General features: G+C 36.7%; 1 protein-coding gene across 1 annotated transcript in view; it reads right to left on the minus strand.

Moving 5' to 3' along the window:
* Window positions 1–17,177, minus strand: part of LOC124370761 (tRNA pseudouridine synthase-like 1) — a 49,667-nt gene extending 32,490 nt beyond the window's left edge. The window contains exons 1-3 of the mRNA XM_046829061.1: window positions 17,141–17,177; window positions 12,872–12,935; window positions 8,098–8,226 (exon numbers count right to left, since the gene is read on the minus strand). Coding sequence (XP_046685017.1) covers window positions 8,098–8,226; window positions 12,872–12,935; window positions 17,141–17,177 — 230 coding nt within the window. The remainder of the gene's footprint in view (window positions 1–8,097; window positions 8,227–12,871; window positions 12,936–17,140) is intronic.
* Between the last annotated feature and the right edge of the window lie 4,473 nt (window positions 17,178–21,650).

Genomic DNA, 21,650 nt, shown 5'->3' on the forward strand with positions numbered 1-21,650 from the left:
CCGACCCATAGAGAGTACAGTGTCGACCCGCATACATTACAGTGGCGACGAGGAAAACAACTGCAACAGTGGAACGTCGCTTACAGTGGCGACGAGGAAAACAACTGCAACAGTGAATTACAGTGATTTAGTGCGGAAGGGCAACAAGCGTAATGAACACGTGCAAATAACAACGAATGTGCAGGGACATTCGGGACATTGAAACAGTGAATTACAGTGATATAGTGCGGAAGGGCAACTATCGTAATGAACACGTGCAAATAACCGCGAATGTGCAAGGACATTCCGGACATTCCAACGGTCGGGAGTAGTAAGGTACGCCGATCGATATAAACTATTCTTGGTGTAAGCAGCGCACAAGCTGATTTTAATCGTTGCAATTAATGCCGTTAGACGATTATTTTTTACCGGGGACATTTTAAACAGTTATTACGGAGTGTACAAGAAAACAAAATGGCAACTATCGGGTCTATGGGTTATTTTGATAGTGCGGAAGAATCGTGGCAGTCTTATATAGAGAGATTTGAGTTTTTTTATTGATTGTAATGATATCGATAATTCAAAGAAACTAAGCACTTTGTTGACAGTTATGGGTGTAAGGACCTATACGTTACTGAAAGACTTAATTACACCAGACAAACCGTCTGACAAGTCGTACAAGGAAATTGTGGACACTATAGCGAATCATCTGCATCCCAAGCCTTCTTTTATCACGGAAAGATTTAAATTTAGTAGGCGGAATCAATTGGATCATGAAACGGTTAGCGATTATATTGTGCATTTAAAACAGTTATCTAAGTATTGTGAATTTGGTGATAAATTGCCAGACTACTTAAGGGACAGATTAGTCGCGGGTCTGCGAGACCAACAGATACAGAAAAGACTTCTCGGGAGGAGAACCTCACTTATGAAAAAGCCGTGCAACTAGCTACTGCAATGGAATTTGCTGAGAAGGGGGGCGGCCCAGATGACAACTGCAGGAGGACGTATTCACCGGATGCAGAGCAGCGGGTCGATACCGAAAAGGACACAGGCGGCGAGCATCGCAGCGAGACGGTCATCGGACGGCGGGAAGGCGCTGGGAGACATCACCTGCTATTGTTGCGGCAAGCGAGGATCACACACAGCATCGCAATGTCGGTTTCGTGAGTACACGTGTAATCATTGTAAAAAGAAGGGACACCTTGAAAGAGTTTGTAGATCGAAAAATTATGTTAACAAACCTAATGAGAACAAACCAAATGTTTTTACAAATAGGTCTAAGGAGCCTTCAGCTAAAGGGAAACAGTTTTACAGCAATAAAAAGCAATATGTTTATAAAGGTAGGCAGCACTATGTAGAGGAAAGTAAAGAATCAGCAGAGTCCGGTTCAGATAATCACTGGAAACATAAAGACAATGACGATGTGTATGACATTTCCAATCTATTTACGGTTAAAGAAATAGAAACTAAGATTAATAAAATTGAGCCAATAACGGTACAGTTATTAGTGGAAAGTAAGGAAATTGTATTTGAAGTCGATAGTGGAGCTTGTGTTTCAGTTATGTCAGAAAAAGATTGTAAGACTAAGTTAGGAAATATAAACATGTATCCAACTAGCTTAGTATTAAGTTCATATACACATGAAAAGATCAGGCCTTTAGGTAAGGTTATGGTCAATGTACAACATAAAGGTAAAGAGAAACAATTAGCTTTATACATCGTAGCTAATGGGGCTAATCCCTTGTTAGGGCGTGATTGGATGCAAGCATTAGATTTAACAGTTAGAGTGCCTAGTAATGTAAACAATGTACAGTCAGCTGATCGCACGAGCATGGTGGGGGTTGTGCCAACTGCAGGCGGCAGCGCGGCAGACGCATGCACGCCTGTCAGTGGAAGCCACAACACACCTGTAGAGGTAAACAAACAAACATCTGTCAATCCGTCTGTTGTCAACAACAACAAACAAGTAGAATTACTGTACAATGAGTTTCCAAATGTATTTACGGATAAGTTGGGATGTTTCAAGGGTGCACCAGTTAAATTAAAGTTAAAAGAAAATGTAGTACCAAAATACTTTAAACCTAGGACGTTACCTTTTACACTTAAAGAAAAAGTAGAAGCCGAGCTGACTAGACTAGAACAAGAGAACGTTATTTCACCAGTAGATACCAGTGAATGGGGGACTCCCATTGTACCAATTATTAAGGCTAATGGGAAAATAAGAATTTGTGGGGATTATAAAATAACTGTAAATCCTTTCTTGGAGGTAGACCGACACCCGTTACCGAAAATTGAAGAAATATTTGCCAGCCTACAAAACGGAGAAAAATTCTCTAAAATAGATTTATCTTCAGCTTATCAGCAGCTTAAACTAGATGTAGATAGTCAAACGTATTGTACAATTAGCACACACAAAGGATTGTATGCTTACAGTCGCCTATGTTTTGGTATCAGTTCAGCACCGGGAATATTCCAGAGAATAATAGAACGAACATTACAAGGTATCCCGGGGGTAACTGTATTTTTAGATGACATTCTAGTAACAGGTAAAAACAATGAGGAACACATGCATAGACTTAGACTAGTGTGTCAAAGACTTGAAGACAATGGGTTCACAGTGAGCAAGAACAAATGTAAATTTTTCTGTGACAGTTTAGAATATTTAGGTTTTGTTATCAGTAAACAAGGGTTTGCATACCGCACCTAGTAAGGTTGAAGCAATTGTCAAGGCACCTGAACCTCAAAATGTGACACAGCTTAAAGCCTTCCTTGGTCTTGTTAATTACTATTCACGTTTCATTCCTAGGATATCCACTATTTTAACCCCAATGTATCAGTTGTTAAGAAAGGATACCGATTTTGTATTTAATTTAGCATGTAAGAAGGCACTACAAGAGATTAAGCAAAAGTTAATCTCTGCTGAAGTTTTAGCGCATTATGATCCTGCATTACCACTAGTGGTAGCCAGTGATGCTAGTCCATATGGCATTGCATCAGTTTTGAGTCAGATTTCAATACGACGGTACAGAAAGACCTATATCATTCGCAAGTAGAGTGTTAAATAGCGCTGAGAAAAACTATTCACAAATAGATAAGGAAGCATTAAGCATTGTATTTGGTGTTAAGAAATTTAGTCAATATTTATATGGTACACAGTTTTTGTTAAAGACTGATCATAAGCCTTTAGTGGCTATTTTTGGACCAAAGAAAGGGTTACCTGCTTTCGCAGCCAGTAGGTTACAACGATACGCTTTGTTTTTAAGTGGTTTCCAATATGAGATTGTGTATGTTAAGTCCCAAAACCATGGCAATGCCGATGGTTTATCTAGATTACCTGTAAATAGTGAGATTAAAGATGAAATCTCGGATGATGACCTTAATATTAATGTCATAGGTACCTATTTGCAGTGTTTAGCTGAAAATGACATACCATTAAGCTATGTAGACATAAAAAGAGAATCAATGGTAGATAGTGAAATCAAAAAGGTAATATCCTATGTAGAATTAGGTTGGCCTATTGTAACTGAACCAGATCTAAAGCCATTCGAAATTAGACAGTCGGAATTAACCTTGGAGCAAGGAATCCTAATGTGGGGGTACAGGGTGGTAATACCTAAAAGGTTCAGAATAAACATTCTGAACGAATTGCATACTTCACACATAGGTATTGTTCGCATGAAGGCATTAGCCCGTGCATATGTATGGTGGCCTAATATCGACCGGGACATAGAACAACTAGCTAACAGCTGTGCAGCCTGTTTGGAGGAACGAGCAAAACCGCCCAAGGCTTTCCTGCATCATTGGAATGTTCCGGAACGAGTTTGGTCTCGAATTCATATTGATTTTTTTGGACCTTTTCAGTCCAAGTTATTTTTGGTGGTAAAAGATGCGTACTCTAAGTGGCCAGAGGTGTTGCCCGTTGCTTCAACGGCAGCTGTTCACACGATTGTGAAATTAAGGGAATTATTTAGTAGGTATGGTATTGTAGACCACATAGTGTCCGACAACGGACCACCTTTTACCAGTCAAGAGTTTAAAGAATTTTTGATGTCAAATGGTATCAAACTCACGTTTTCACCACCTTACCACCCAGAAAACCAATGGTTTGGCAGAACGGTCAGTCAGAACTATTAAAAATAAATTGAAAACAGCTCTTCATAATTCCAAGGATTTAGAATTAGCTTTGAGTAACTTCCTGTTCACTTATAGAAATACAGTGCATTCTACTACCAATCTATCGCCAGCTCAATTAATGTTGGGCAGATCGCTAAAGTCTAGGTTAGATTTAATTCGCCCAAATGTTAAAGCAATAATGTCAGATAATCAAGAAAAACAACAATTGTACTATAGGGGTAGTAAAACTAGACAGTTAGCTATTGGACAACCAATCATAGCCAGAGATTACAGAGGTAGAAATAAGTGGATACCAGGTGTGGTAGTTTCACGATTAGGACCAGTCACGTATTTAGTTGAACTGAATACGGGCATGAGGTGGAAACGACATATCGACCAGTTGGTAGGTTTACAGTGTAGTCCGGAAATGTCTGAGTTGACAACAATGCCTAGACTCCCAGACGCAAGCGTGGCAACAGAGCACACGCAGGAAACGATCGATATACAGTCGCGGGACAGAGCGAGCGCAAGGTCGCCAGTACTTTTAGCAACGACCTTGCCCCCCTCTCCGCAAAACCATAACAATAACAGAAACGCTCAGGGGCAAAGCCCCAGCCCACGTACAAATGTAAACAATAACAGTTCCAGCGTTTCACCCAAACAAATGACACCTGTTAGACGATACCCACTAAGGGATCGTAAACCTTTAGTCAAAATGGACTTGTAAATACAACCCAATTGTGACTTGTATATAATTAATATTGTTTAAGCATTATTATTATCGATTTGTTAATTGTGTTCATTCAATGTGTTATTAATTGCTATATTCTGATTTATTGGTTTTGATTGAAGTGTTTGTGATTTGTGTTAAATGATTATATTGAGTTTGTATTTTGTTCTCTATAATCTATACTTACAAAAATAAAAGAGTATAATGTCAATTTTCTTATTCATTGTAATTGATTTAAAATTGGAGAATTGTAAAACAAATTGTAATTGATAAATTTCTAAAATTGTAGGGGACTTATGTATTTAAGGGGGAGGATTGTAGTGTATTTAGTGTGAGAAGTACTAAGTTGGTAGGTATCCATAGTGATATTTAATGTCTGCACCAGTGATGTTGGCAGTATGTATTGTCAGGCGATGTAACATACGATGTGGTCTAAAAGAATAAAGAATGCTCATAGGCTGCTCTCCTGTGACGTCACATCACGCCACTACCCTACAACCAACGGTCCAAGCTGGCCAGCCAGCAGTCCACCCAGAGTCCACCACCAGACACCGTCATGTAACCTCCGCGTCCCGTCCGTTCCTTTACGAGCGGTCCTAGAGCAATGTTACTCTAAATGTGTAGTTTAATTATTCTTCCCGACCCATAGAGAGTACAGTGTCGACCCGCATACATTACAGAGGGTTTCTGGTCTTAGTCAACAGGACAACTGGACGCAGGAAATCTATATCTTATGATTTGACAAAAGCTTTTGATATAGTATACATCATGGCATTTTGGTTTCTAAGCTGAAGTTTTATGGGTTTGACAAAATTGACATGTTGATTTTTTTTGTCTTACCTCAAAGACAGGAAACAATTTGTATTTTTAAAATGTAGAATTCACTACTCAGTCCTTGGTAAAAAACGTTGTTCCACAGGGATCAGTTATGGGACCTCTTTTATTTATAATTTATATAAATTACCTGCCATCAAACCTTAATTGCCTGAACACCTCCTGCTTTTTGCAGATGACATCGCTTAGAATTCAAACTAAAATAATTTATTTGAATTAGATAGTTTACAAAAACTGTGGAAAACTGATGCACAGCCAATAAACTACATATATATTAAAAAACTCAAAACACAATTTTCTTTTAAACATGGTCATCAGTATGACACAATAAATTTTTTGGGCATTACATACAGTCGAATCTTAATTGGGATAATCATATAAAGTTAGTTGCAGATAGAGTTTCCAAAGGAATTTTTATACTTCTGCGATTAAGTTGGAGAATTAAAAATTAATATTTTAAAGAGCTTATATTATGCCCATGTTCATAGCAGTATTAGATTTTTTTTGCTTACAGAAATAAAAATAACTCTCTCTTCATTAATTTAAAAAGATACAGTAAAAATAAACTAACTAAAAACTTTTAATACTCCATTTGAAAACTTTTTTTCATAAAGGTTTTAATTGCTATTTGTTGATTTTTATTTATTGATTGTTATATGTTGATTGTCCTGTTATTGGTTAATTAACTTTTGCTCTTATTTTGCTTTTAAACCAATGTTAATGTAATATACATTGGTTTTTTTTCCATATTACAGAAAATATATTAGAATATAGATAGTAATATATAATAGATAGAAGTGTCAAAACTTAAGTATTAGTATTTAGTGTAAAAGGACAGTTTTAGCACAAAAACTGTAAATATCTTAAGGAAAAAACATGCCGGTTGCCTATACTAAAAAGTTGTTTGGCAATAAAAGATTTAATTTGAATAAATCTCCAGAAGAGGACCGGTTTTCAAGGTGAGAAACATTAGGGCCAAACCAGCTATGATTTATTTAAATACATTGCCAATTATCTCCCCAAAATATTTCCCCACCTCGGATATTAGGCACTGCTCCTATATACCCTTGCATTAAAATATTATTTCACAATATAGCTTGAATTCTCAGCATGTATCAGATAAAATATGAAAATAGTAGCTAGGCATTTATCGCTATCCTGTCTACTGAACTTTCCTACCTAGAACCAAATACAAATCAGTTCCCACTGCAGACAGACCAACTGCCCGCTTCCTTGCTTATCACTTATCAGATCTATGATGGATCTATTATTAACGTAGCTGGGCATATAATTGCTAGGAATAAGGGAAGGATCATATTAAAAAACAAGTGGTGCCAGAACGCCACAACAAGTACAGCTAAGGCCCGGTATCGACAGTGCGAGGCTGCTCGCTGCAAATGCCTCTTGGCGACATGCTCGGCTTTGCCTCGGACTGTGGATACCGGGGTTGCTCGCTATGAGGCGTTCGCGTCACACAATGTGAGGTGAGCCGTGTGCTTGTCGGTTTTAGAGCAGTGCTCAAAAGGTGCCTCGCTCCGAGCTGTGCGTCAAGTGGATACCTGCGCTGTCTGCCTCGCACCGTACAAGACACAATTCTGCACTGCAAAACCAACAAAACCTCCACAACGAAATTGTCATCATGGATAATCATGAAATGATCAGACAATTAGGCTCTATCAATGTAATTAAATGTTCAAATCTTGCTTGGACATTCGCAAGAAATTTGGCACGTCTTCTAGGAGTCTGTTCACATATTTGAACCGATTTCGATAAATTTTTTTGACCCACCAACGGGGTTTACGTAGCTTTTTCTGTAGTTTTTTCCTGATAGTCCGTCGCCATCACAATAAAAGCAGCGGCAGCAACTTGCGCATTTTGTAAAAAAAAAAACAAATTGTCCCAACTGTCTTCACTACGAATGCGAGTGGTTCGCGTGCTCGCAGTGAGCATTCGTGGTTACAAACTAGCTGCTAGCTGAAAAGCTCACCCTGAGGCAGATGGCACGAGGCATTGGCAGCGAGCAGCCTCGCACTGTCGATACCGGCCTCTACACTACAGACCCGTAACATTTACCTTGACTTACAGGTCTCTTAAGAACAGCAACATTAAAAACCAATGACATTTACCTTGACTTACAGAAATACTGATCTCTTAACAACAACAACACTACAGACCCGTAACATTTACCTTGACTTACAGGTCTCTTAAGAACAGCAACATTAAAAACCAATGACATTTACCTTGACTTACAGAAATACTGATCTCTTAACAACAACAACACTACAGACCTGTGGCATTTGCCTTGAATTATAAGAATTCTGATCTCTTGAGAAGAGCTATACAGATCTATAACATATTAGAAGAATAATGAATAAAGTATTTCTGTTTGTCATAATGTTTATGTAATGGTTACTGACATTATGTTGCTTGTATCTTACCTGCTAGAAGGAATTATAGTTGGATGATTAAGTGGTTCACACCCTTTTAGAGCAATCTCCAACAAACCACAAATTGTGTGGGGGTCGTCATACGTTGGCTTTCCACTCACATTTTGCTTTTGAAATCCTCTGTAAAAAATCAATTTTAGAAGTAATATATTTTTGTCAAACAACAAATAATTAATAATACAATAATGGTACAATCATTTATTGTATAGTAAAGAACTGCTATTTATGTAAATCCTCCTCTTTTGTAAAGTGGGAGCTCACAATAGTGATAAAAAAACACTTTCTAAATTATTACTGTAAGCTACTATACACACTCATCATTTGGTCTGAACTAGAGCATAACTTACAAAAACAGTTTTGTTGACATTCAATATAATAGAGAATGACTGGCTAATCTGTAATTGGCCACGCATTATAAATATATCAGAAAGATGGTGTGATAAAATTCCTATTGCTTAAATCTTAAAAAACTCAAAGTGTAATACTTATGGAAGTTACTTGTGGTAACTATTTAGTTTGAAGTGAATGTAGTCGGTATCGACGTCAAATGTAATGACCTATTAGCAATTCTTTGTATTGTACCATAAGGACGGAACATTAAACAGTGCACCAGAGACTACTAATGTTGACACCGAGATATGAAATGTTTTAACTTTAGATACAGTTTTACTTAATTACATAATAAGCTATTCAAAATATACTTGGTATTGTAGTATAGCCTAATACATTCTACAGTAACGTTTGTATGGTTTATCCTTTAAATATATGTTAGGCCTATAGCATATATTCAGTGGATGTGACATTTTTTTCAATAATTCTGAGACTATAAAATTACACCAATCCTGCTGGTGGTAATCTATAGTTCTTTGTCAACTCCTTACGTCGAGTGCCACTAGGAAAACATCAGACTCTTTTATGTCTACAGACACCATAAATAAACTTTTATTATTTTATACAGAAAAATAGTATGCAATAATTGTATAACTCTTTAAAATAAGTGTTTGTTTTTTTAGGTAAGTAAGATAGTTTCTCAACCAGATCTTAATTACACTGATAAAACTGGTCATAGACAAAGAAATCATGAGATTTCAACCCTTATGGATGTTGTTGTAATCTTTATGAAAATGCTTTAGTTTCTCTATGTAATGACGAGGCATAAATGTGCCAAATTTCAAGTTACTGATATATCGTGATGGAAAATTAGTGATGAATAAGTGAGGGGGGTTTTGCATTTTATAGAGATGTATATTTTAGATTTTTATAATGTATAAAATAATCAAAATACAAACATGTCTTTTAAACAGCTGACATATTATACACAGAGTACAGTACATTAAAAAAGTAAAAGTCTTTAAATTTCTATAAGAGCAAATAGTATCTCAAAACCCACTGTAGAATTGATTCCCAAACAAATTTAAACAGTTGTTTTCTTTTGATTATGAAACAAAATCCATATACGAGGTGAGATCAAAATGTACAGTGAATTAATTTTTATAGCAGCAACTGCTAACGCTACATCTGTTGAGACAGGTAGTGAAAAGTTTCAACACGTTGGAACTTGTCAGTCGACTGCCAGAGCCGCTAGAGTGAGGTCGTGTTTATTGTGTCTGTCATACATCATGGATTTTGAACAATGCATTAACAAACAAATTTGGTTTTAAGTTGCAAAAGAATAGCAAAGAAGCTTACGAAATGTTAAAAACTGTGTATAGCGATATGTGGTAACTCTGAAGACTGTATACAAATGGTATGACCGATTTAAAAGCGAATTGAAGACGAGCAGCGTTCAGGACGTCCAATAACCTCAAAAACAGACAATGTGCAAAAAGTAGAAATACAGTTTCATTCAAATAGGACTAACTGCGAACATAGCAATAGTGGTGGGCATGGAGGAAGGGGGAACGATGACTCATACTGCCTCACCACCCTACTATTGCACTCACTAAATTCTATTAATTGTCAGTCGGCCAGTGCCTCTTCAACCTGCAGAGGAGTGAATTGATAAGTTGATACTTTCATGTTCCTCATGTTATTGTTGACCGATAAAGTTAAAATGATCTAATAGGACAAAGGTGTCCCGTATAAACTTAGTAAAAGATTGGAACATCAACAATACCAGACATTAATCCTTTTCGTGCCAGGAATCTCGCTGTGAGACGATTTAAAAAACACGCTTGAGTGCCGAGAGTCTCGCTCCGAGACGAGACGTTCCTATGTGAAAAGTGCTGAAGTCTCGGAACAAAATGATTTCTATTTTATTTTAGTACCTCTAACTTATTCCATACTGGTTGATATCATACCAAAGGCCAATACATGAACTAAACTAACTTTTTCAACTATTATTTCTACTTTGTACTGCTGTTAGGAGACGTAAATAACTAATAAATAACTAACTAAAACACGTTCTCAGTTGGATCACGGTGTCGTGATGTCTAGCCGAATGCCTTTTAATGTTTTATAATTGTACATGTTTAATAATTTATAATTTTTATAATAATTGTGTTTATTCTACAATATTAGGTTATTACACATGATATTTGGGTGTTTTAAAATACTCTTTATCATAAAAGTATTTAAATTTAAAAATAAATCTTTCTTATAGTAGTTATTTTACATTAAACTGGATTTTTATTTTGTTTCCATAAAACAGTCACTGTCTAAAGTGATTTTTAATGTTTTAAATTGTTTAAACATCTTATTGTTATATATTTTCTGATGGACCGCTTATTTTCTTTATGGTCCCTACAATATTGTTTATGGTACAACATGACTTAGGTTGTTTTTAAACACTCCTTATCATGAAAGTATTTTAAAATAAAGTTTTTTTATAATAGTTATTTCACCTCCAACTTTCTTTTTATTTTGTTTCCGTAGAAATGTTGCTTTCTAAAGCAATTTTTCGAATTTTAAAAATTATGTAAAAATTTGAATCTTAATTAGTTTCTGATGCATAATTCATTTACCTTTAAAAAGAATTAAAAATGGGCTTTTTATGATCCAAAATAAATTGTAGGTAAATTTTTTTCTAGAACCTTGCATTTTCATCCAAAACCCTCTGGCTCTTTTCACATAGTCATACAAAAAATAACTCGGCACTTTTCATTATGGATTTGTTTTAATCTCTATATATATCTTTTTATATTATATCATGGAAGGTCCAGAAAGTCTATGAAAACAGCGGAGAATAAAGAACTGGAAAAAGCAGTGTTTTAAGTGGTTTCATGCAGGAGCGAACATTGGGAAGCCTCTTTTAGGCCTGATTATTTTCAAAAAGCTATGCTTTTTGCAGAGAAAATGAAAAGTGTCAGTTCATTTAAAGTGAATAATGGGTGGCAATGGAATTTTAACACCAGTCACAGAATCCTGCAACTACTCACCATCAAACAGATGAGACACTTGGTGGTGCAGAATTGATTTAAGGCAGTAAAACAGCTTAACTGTCTAGTATTTTAAAGAATAATGTATTTTACTGTGATTTAGTACTGTTTGTCAATATCACGTAATGTAAACATTGTCATTGACATTGTTTTTTCATTATAAATACTATAAATATTCTAAGCTATTTTGTTTGGTTTTCCTAAAATTATCTTTTTTTGAACCAATTATGCGGATTTTTGATTATCTGGATTGGGTCCGCTCTCAATTATCTGGATAATTGGAATTCTACTGTATCCATAACGTAATTTGGTTCGACATTCTGGTTTCAGTAATTTTACTTTAATCATGAATATCAAGGATTCGATAGGCTAATCATGAATATCAATGATTTGATTATCATGGTAGCCGCTTATTATACTGCAGCCCATGATTGGCCCCTTCTAAAATCATACAGTTTTGTTCGGGGGGACAAGACGAATACGTTAATAGTTAAATTTTGGGGTAGGGTACGATAAGCGAACCCGGTTTTTTATATCGAAGAATATAGTCATCGATACCTTATATTCGCATCTCAAATCCTAGACTATCAATCGAGATAAAAGTACCTATAGTCCTCAATAACAATCATATGTTTTAAATTAAAATAAGAATTTAATATTTACAGTGATCAAACAAATTATTATAACCAAAATTAGGAAAACTGAAGACGACCATATTACTCCTCTCACAGTTACAACATGTTGAAGCCACAAAGAAGCAACGTCGTGTAGTTTTCTAAAATTGACTGCCATTTTTAATAATCAGAATTACTTATGTAAAATTGAAATATTATCCTACGTGTATTATTTTAGAGTGTTTACAGCTGTTGATATAGATTATTTAAGTTAATAGTTCAAAATAATTAATCAGTATCGATTGATTATATCAATGGTTATGATTAAGTAATATCGTTTGCCAATTTCGATATAAAAAAACGGGTCCGCTTATCGTACCCTACCCAAATTTTGATTGATAACTGTGACCACTAACTTCACTGATACCATTCCTGTATATTTTACATCTCTACCCCCACCAAAAGTTTTATTTTTTACAATGGGTTTTAATAACATTGGCTTACAAGGAAAATATTTACATTATGGATTTAGATTATACATCCTAAACCTAAGTCCATCATGGTATTCTTTAATACATTGTGAACAAAAGATACCAAATATTATGTAGGTTAACTGAAGACTTCTTACAAACAGAACCTTGCAAACCAAACCACTCGTTAACTGTCTACCGTGGACAGAAAAGCCAATTCTAGATTTCAATCCTTAGTCCCAATCCCTAAGATTCATGCCGGTTCATTCAAACCTAAAAACACTACATTCTATTATTGACTTACAGGAAATTACATACTGGAATACCTATATCGTGTTCCAAAGTAGGACAAATGTAGTAAATAACGTCTCATAACTACTGTATTTCAACGATTTCAAAATATAAAAGTCATATAAATCTGAATTCTTATCAACAATAAGAACCTTAACCTCAACTTATAATAGCAGACAGGTTTTTGATTTTATTGCCTCATGCCTGGCGAGGCGATTAGCACATGTCCCGACCCGACCAAGTTCGTTGGTCCCGACCGGCTCTTTTTTCTGATTTACTTATAATAAGAGGGCTTTGTTGACGTCATAAAGCCTCGAGGTGCATTTCCATGTTGGTTGCTCCTATGAATGTGGATGTGATAGGAGTTGTGTGACATTCAATACAACGTGCAATATTATGAATAAGTTTATAGGTTTACGTCTTTAATCGCTCGGCCATCTTGGCTTTCTTACTTGTATTGTAGTGAAAATATTAAAAGATGTCCTACCAATGTAGTGTTAGTCAGAGACAAAAGATTCTAAGGACGGGTGTCATAAAGCAGGAACTCAGAATTGAAAATTGCTTCTTGTCTGGGAACGTCAGCCGTTCCTAACAACCCGAAATGAGTTGGGGGCCACGGACAAAAGAATCCTATCAATAACAACTTCATGTTTTCTAATGTATTTCATGTATCGTTCCTATATAGTTCAATTCATTATCCCTAAAAACGTATTAATGTCAAAGACACGTGATTTAATACGACTTCTAATATCTCGATTAACTTTCTTTAAAGTTACGGTATATTAAGAGAATTATTTCTAAAATATTCATGAGGACATAGCATAATTAAAAGTTATATTGTTTCTTCTACTTCTTGAGTACAATATAAGCAAAGGTGAGAAAATAAATCTTTTTCAGCGTCTTATACGTATATGTATGGTCTATTGTTAAACAGCATATGTTAACTATATATAATCTGTTCATCTTAATACTTTTAAACCATGCCCGTGGGTACCATATCGTCTGAATATTTCAATACCATCGTGATTTAAAGGACTACAAAATAATACTATTAATTTGTCTAATATAGACTTTTTATTTACAAAATGATGTTCAGTCTTCCTGGGACTGTTAAATCCAAAACATCATCTCATCCAATATTCTCGTTACCCTCGGTGATTATATGAGTTGGGGTTCACTGGAAAACAATATCTTAGTCAGAATGTATAAGTTCTAAGCATATCTTAATGTTTAGCTCAGTTAGAAGTTTGATACATTGCAGATTTTCGATTGTTTTAATAGCTAACCGAGAATCACAGCACATTGTAAATGATTTTTTTTACGTTATTAAGATATTCAGGAATCTTTTGAATATTTTATATAGTTTTGCTGTGAAGCTGGAACATACTGAGCTCAGTTTGAACATACGAGACCACCTGTTCCTTTAGCAGAGTCGGAATGTTATCCAGTGTCGCCAAGTAGCAAACGTCTACAAACTTACCTACCTAACTATACTCAGATACCAAAATCCTAGCGTTTGTTCATCATTTGTGTGTGTTTCTAGTGTGCTTTATTGTGTTATTCTATATACTAAACCTTTTTAAGTGAAGATAGTGCAAAAACTCTACTCATTTTTGTTGATTTTCAAATGATTTAAGCTCTTTATCTCTTCATTATCGAGCCTTAGCTTCATCCTTAAGCGAGTCTCTGTTATATTTTTTATTATTTACTTATGGTTTATGTATAGTTAAAGACTTGACTAGGATAAGTAGAATACTATCTGTAGTCTTTGATTGCCAAGATATTCTGAAGCCTGGTTCTGATCCTGGAAACGTTGTCCTTCAATTTCAAGAATATTATTATTCTAGAGTGACAATGACTACAATTAAAGAAAATTGACCATCATTAACCACATATCTTCACCAATTGTGTAGGTATTCTCTACCTTCTCACGATCTCACCAAGACTGGCTTTTCAACCGAGACTTTTGTTTAATGATTTAGATAAAGTTAGTCATCTTCACTTGGATTTACTGCTCCTCTAGGACTCGGTCTTGAGTAGGTAGAATGAATCTGATCAAAGAACACTCGAGCTGAGGAGTATTGCATGAATCTGAATAAATCTAAAATTTAATAAACTATGATTAATCCAAAGTAACACTACCACTTTATTTCTAACAAGTTCGATTGCTGTCATAAATATTTTTAGGGCCCTTGGGTGGGTTCTATACCCCTAATACCTCTCCAATGTTACATCACCCACATATAGTTTGAGCTTGAGTTTGGGGGGTGAAGTTGTTCGCGTCCGAAGCTTGCTACACGTGCTCCCTGGGTAACGCTAAACGAACAGCAAAGTTTTGGTAGCTGGACCGTCACTCTTGTGATCTCCCAGTTATGGCAGCTATCGAAGACCAAACAAACGGTCCTTCTCAGGGCCAAACAAATACTGATTTTTTAAATATTGGCTCTCTTTTAAATATATAGTTATTTTAACGCCGAGGGTCTTAGCAGATCTAAATGTGAGTGCCTAAGCAAAATTATGATAAAGAAGAACGTCGATGTCCTAGCACTCCAGGAGACTCGCATTGAGAATTCTAACACCTGTGCATGAGGCAATATCCCTGGATATACACTTGTAGAAGCCATTGGCCACAGAAAATACGGAGTGGCAACTTATGTTAGGCAGGGCATCGATGATGTGTCCCCGATTTACAAGAGCTGTGATGACGATATTTTTGTACTGGTGGTGAAAGTGTCAGAAACAACTATAGTAAATGTCTACAAACCACCTAATAGACAATGGTCTGACACAGTACTTCCCATATTTGGACACCCCGTCCTTTACATTGGGGACTTTAACAGTCATCACAGCTCGTGGGGATACTCATCGGATGACGACAATGGTACGAGTTTAACTAGTTGGGCTGAAAATAACAACTTAATATTAATACATGATGCCAAAGACGCCCACACTTTTTATTCAGCCCGCTGGCGTCGTGGTTATACTCCAGACCTATGTTTTTGCTCTTGTGACCGCTCTCTTAAGCCTTTAGCAGTTGGGAGGAAAGTTCTTGGTGCCTTTCCTCATTCTCAGCATAGGCCTGTGCTTATTTCAGCCGGAATCAAGATTCCTCTTGTAAGATCGTTCCCTCGGCCTCGCTGGAATTTTAACAAAGCTGATTGGAAAGCCTTTACATCCAGCCTTGATGATGGCATCAGGTTCATCCCTCCCACGATAAGAAACTATGACCGGTTCACAAAGCTAGTCCTGGCTACTGCTAAACTGTGCATTCCACGAGGATTTCGAAAGAGCTATGTGCCAGGTTGGAGTCAAGAGTGTGAGGACCTTTACAGTGAGTTCAATGACACCGGGAACACAGAAACAGATGATCGGCTGCTACAATCTCTTGACAAAGCAAGAAGAAAAAAGTGGGTACACACAATGGAAAATCTTAACTTTACCCATAGTAGCCGTAAAGCTTGGTCCCTCTTGAGAAAGCTCTCCACCGGCAAGCCTTCGACGAACAGTTCTTTGTCACATCCGAAACCCTGTGCAATAGCAAAGCGTATTGTTACTTTGTCCAAGTCAGATCGCAACCCATCTGACAAGCTGGTTAATTACAAGTTAAACGAATTTAAAAGCAGTCGGCAAGCTCCGTTGGAAATATCGAGAGCATTTGAACTTGATGAACTTGAAGTGGCCATCACCGCTCTGTCAGTTGGGAAGGCAGCCGGTATCGATAATGTCTTCCCAGAATTCCTAAAGTACTCAGGAATCAAAGTTAAATACTGGCTTCTTACGGTGTTCAACGAAATACTGGCTACAGGTAACCTGCCTGCAGCATTTAAAAGATCTAAAATAATCGCCGTTTTGAAGCCCAATAAAGACCCAGAGCGTATTGAGAGCTATAGGCCCATAGCCCTGATGAGGGTGTGTTATAAGCTGCTGGAGAGGTTGATCTATAATAGAATATTTCCCATTCTCAATGCCAGCATTCCTATAGATCAAGCTGGCTTTAGACCTGGTCGTAACTGCTGCGACCAGGTGCTTGCGCTAACAACTTTTATTGAGAATGGTTTTTAAAAGAGAACAAAAACCTCTACAGCCTTTATAGACCTCACTGCAGCTTACGACACTGTCTGGAGAAAAGGCCTTTTAGTAAAGCTTTATAATCTAATTCCTTGCCCTTTCCTTCTGCGGCTTCTTAATTCAATGATTAGCGAGAGGCTTATAAAAGTATGCCTTGGCCGTGAGGAAAGTTCTTTCAGGCAACTTAAAAATGGCCTTCCACAGGGCTCAGTACTTGCTCCTTTGTTGTTCAACGCGTACTCTGCCGACATTCCGACAACGTTTATCCAGAAAGTTTATTTATGCGGATGATATTGCCTTAGCCTACCAACATAAGGACATAAAGAAAACAGAACTGGCACTCACTGATGATCTTTCAGTCCTCGCAGATTATTTTAGAGCCTGGAAGCTAAATCCAAATCCTACTAAAACTGAAGTATCATGTTTCCACCTAAATAACAGACTGGCGAACTACAAGTTAAATGTAACTCTTGATGGTGTCAAATTAAACATAATGAACATCCGCAGTATCTGGGAGTTACCTTAGACCGATCTCTCACTTTTAAAAGTCACCTTCAAAAGTCAGCAGCAAAGCTGAAAACAAGGGCTAATATAGTACAGCACTTTGCTGGATCAACTTGGGGAGCCAACGCAAAAGTACTGCGTACCATTTTCTTTGTCCCTTGTGTACTCCGCTGCTGAATATTGTGCTCCTGTGTGGCTTAATAGTGCACATGTGCGAGAGGTCGATGTCGTTCTTAACAGGGCCATGAGGACAATTACTGGAACTCTCATGGCAACACCAATACCTTGGCTCCCAGTGCTGAGCAATATAGCACCACCTGAGATTAGACGCAAAGAGGCTCTTCTGAGGGAATTCAATAAGATCGTGTCCAATCCCGAATTGCCCGTTACGCGCGACCTTCCTCAGCAAGATAGCCGGCTCAAATCACGCAAGCCATCACTACGAACAGCATCCCAGTTGATAGAGGAGAACTTTACGCCTAATGCTAACTGGGCGTCATCCTGGGAATCATTCGATGGACGGAACAAGTTCTTGATATCCGATCCTACGAAAGCAGCGGGTGGCTTGGAAATTCCTCGAAAGGAATGGGTTTTATTGAATCGTTTTGGAACTGGGGTTGGGAGAAGCAATCACTGGAAATTTAAGTGGGGTATTACTGACGACCAGACGTGTGATTGTGGCGCAAACTCTCAGACAATGGAGCACATTGTAAACGACTGCCCTTTGCGATTGTTTTCTGGTGGTCTGAGTGGTTTAGAGGATGGGTCTCTAAACTGACTCAGTAATTTGGATTTAGCTTTGTGACGGGAGATCTTAATATTATTTTTAATTTATGACTCAAGAACTTTGTTCTTACGTACTTTTTAATAATTGTAATTTTTAATTTTATTTATAGATAGCTGCCTTTGTCCCCCATACGATATATATAGTTTGAGCGATATCTGACAGAACCTACGCCTCGGGTCAAGATGTATTTATTAAATAACTTGTTTGCAAGTAGATCCTCTTTACTGATCACTGATGTGGTCCGATGAGATGTCATCACACTCATGACAGTAGCTTGAGGTTCAGGATGATAGTCTACAGTATAATATTTTTATTCATAAAGAGACAACAATGCTGTGTTATGAATAATGTATCAGGTTATGACTTGTTTTAAGTCTAAAAATCTTCTCAATTTTAAATACCACATCAAAAACACATACTAATGTGTTTAATGTGGATATGCCACCTGGCCTGAAATCTGGTTTACACCTTGCAAAAATGTATGTTAGGCCACCTATCCTTGGACTTGTTGCTCCTATCTTTAGTAATGCATTTTCTCTAGTATCCAGTACTGGAGTGCTAGAATATTGTACGTCATTTGGATACCCCATCAGATAGGCCACAGAAATGTCCTTGACATGGTTCAGAAGTCGGTTGATGAGTGTCAGAAGCTGCATAGGTTTTCTTTATGTAGATATCCAAGGCATTGCACAATACCAGCTCTTACAGCTCTCATTTACAAGAGAAACTTTTGATCTCTTCTTTTTCCTTTAAGATAGTCAGTGGCTTGATCAACTACCATGATACTGGAAATGACTGATTTCACATACATCTCTGAACTTGTCTTGTTCAGTAGTTCTCCTTAATTGTAAAGCAATCCTCAAAATGAAACCAATGAAGAAGCTCAAAATGAACTCTACATCATTTCGACAACAGAGACACATAGACTGAAAAAAAAGTAGTGTAATCTACGTGAAGAGGTATTCTCATTGTATCATTAGGTGCACAATTGAGTGCACTACGATGTTTTAGACACGATCTATAAGCAAAGTGGAGTAACCGAGTTGTCGACATATAACGTAGTTACAATGGAAAGGGTTGATTCAATGTTTAGTTCCAGTTCATCTTCCTCTTAGTGCAGTGTCTAGAATCTAACGTTATTACAGATTTGACTCCTGGAATCTGGAGTAATGTTCATATGAAGAATACAAATAAGGTCGGCGACAAAGAAGTTCAAAATGAACCTGACACCAGAGTTACATATACTATAAAATATAGTGTAATCTAGGTGTTCTTATTGTCTTATCAGGTGTATAATTGAGTGCATTTCGATGTTTTAGACACAATCTCTAAGCACAGTGGAATAACCGTTAGCTATGATATGAAGGGTTAATTCAATATGAATGTTGAGTTTAGCTCCAGTTCATCTTCCTCTTTCAACTCCTGATGAATCTGATACGGAAACGATGTAAATAGTGCAGTTTGTACTTCTTGTAACCGATGTTTTTGGGGTTTTCAGAATAACATGACTCTCGATTTCAGGAGTAAGATCTTTGACAGTGTTCAATTCCAAACGCTGCATTAAGAAGGTCGACTGAAGCTAAACTCAACATTCACACTGAATCAACCCTTCCCACCATAACTATGTTATTATTGAGCTATTCTTTAAGAAAGTGTGGTTGGAGCACTATTTGCTCAAACTTTAAGAATACAAAAACCTAAAATTCAAAGTTTTTAAATAGCAATATATATAATAAATTGTATATCTAATAAAAGGTCCTTTTCAAAGAAAGTCATTTCACATTTTAACTTTTTGTCTGTTACTGTTTGAAAACGGAAGCAAAAAATAAAAACATAATTATAATACAGATCAGCATTTTAGTACAAAGTATATTACAGCATATAGTCACTGATAGTTCAATATTAGTGGTACATATTAAGCAGCAATCAGTGTTGGTCTAAGAAATGTTTCAAATTACTTTTGTATTGAATTAAATTAAAACATTTTTTAATGTTTATATAGCCTATTAGCTCTGTAGTCCTCTCAAATAGCCACAATCGATATTTTACTGGTTTTAATAGTTTGCAGTCTTCACCTTTACGTTTAGAAAAACAATAAAAAGGCGCTCCTACCACACTCTCTTACAGAATGCTTAGCAATAAGCTTGGAGAACAATTGGTGTTTGTTCCATTTTTATTATGCTAACATAGTTTAAAGGCCTATTTAAAACATTTTGGTACACTCTGTAAATATGGTTAAAGATATTTTAGTTTTTGCCAAAAATATCAGTGTAAATAAACCTTTAAATTGATGTGTCACACAATCTAGGGTTACATTTTAAAATTCCTCAATAAAACCCTTTATCCCACAGCTGGACTCTTTTGAGGCATTTTACAAAGTTAAAAATAATTGCATTGGATTTCTGTGCTGTAAAATTAGGGGAGGATGAGAAAGAAAGAGTGTTAAAGTTAGTTTCTGTGATAACTTTATATCACAGGCAGTCTGCACCACCCTGTTTATCAAGTTTCAATCTCTCATAACCTTTCTATCAAGAGATGCTGCACAGATCAGATGAGTAGACAGACAGACACGATTTTAAGAAGCGCCCGTCAGGTCCTTAATAAACATAAATAAATGGGATATTTCATAGTCAGTGAGTAGGCCTGTTTTTTTTTGGACAATTTTACCGGGACCCGGGCCCTCAGGGAGTCCAGGCCGGCCCCGCCACACTTGTAGGGATGCGGGTGGCAGTATATGACGGTGTTCAGCCGAACATCTCTTTGGGGCTCGCTAAAGCTGAGTTCGACCCTGAGTATGAACACCTATTTTTTGGAATGGCTAGTACGAGGAATTCACTCGAATCTACCCCGCTATACCACACGTGAGATACCTACAGTACACAATAATAAATTATTTAATTGATTATGTATGTTTCAATACTTATCCTACACTTTTGGAAATGTAAAGATATTAAGTATGTAATTGTGTCTTTGATTTATCAAATATATGTTTTAAGAATTTGAATTGAAAATCAGAGTAGGATACGCTGGGAGCTACAAAGTTTATCAGTGCAGATTTATTTATAATTCCTGACATTTTATTTCTAGATCTTCCTCAACAGTTTTAGACCAGTGAGTGACGAGTTATGTGAATTTGTCACTACGACTGAAATGCTGGCTTTGCACAAATCTTCATCAATAGGTAAAATGTCTTCGCTCAGTGAACCAGATTTGGTCCTAGCTATTGCTGTGAGATCTAACTTTAAAAAAGAGAAGATTTAGTGTTCTCATAGTAAATACAATGAGTCTCACTAAAGGCCAGTCCCATACAGTAGGAGGATTTATAGCTGTGTGCGTGACTGAAGCAGGTCAAATTGTACAGCCATATGTAAAAATATCGGTCTTTGTATAATCACCTGCGAGCGGGAAGGTAAGAGGTGGCAGTGCTTAGTCT

This window comes from Homalodisca vitripennis, unplaced genomic scaffold, assembly GCF_021130785.1.
Source record: "Homalodisca vitripennis isolate AUS2020 unplaced genomic scaffold, UT_GWSS_2.1 ScUCBcl_477;HRSCAF=2563, whole genome shotgun sequence".
NCBI lineage: Eukaryota > Metazoa > Arthropoda > Insecta > Hemiptera > Cicadellidae > Homalodisca > Homalodisca vitripennis.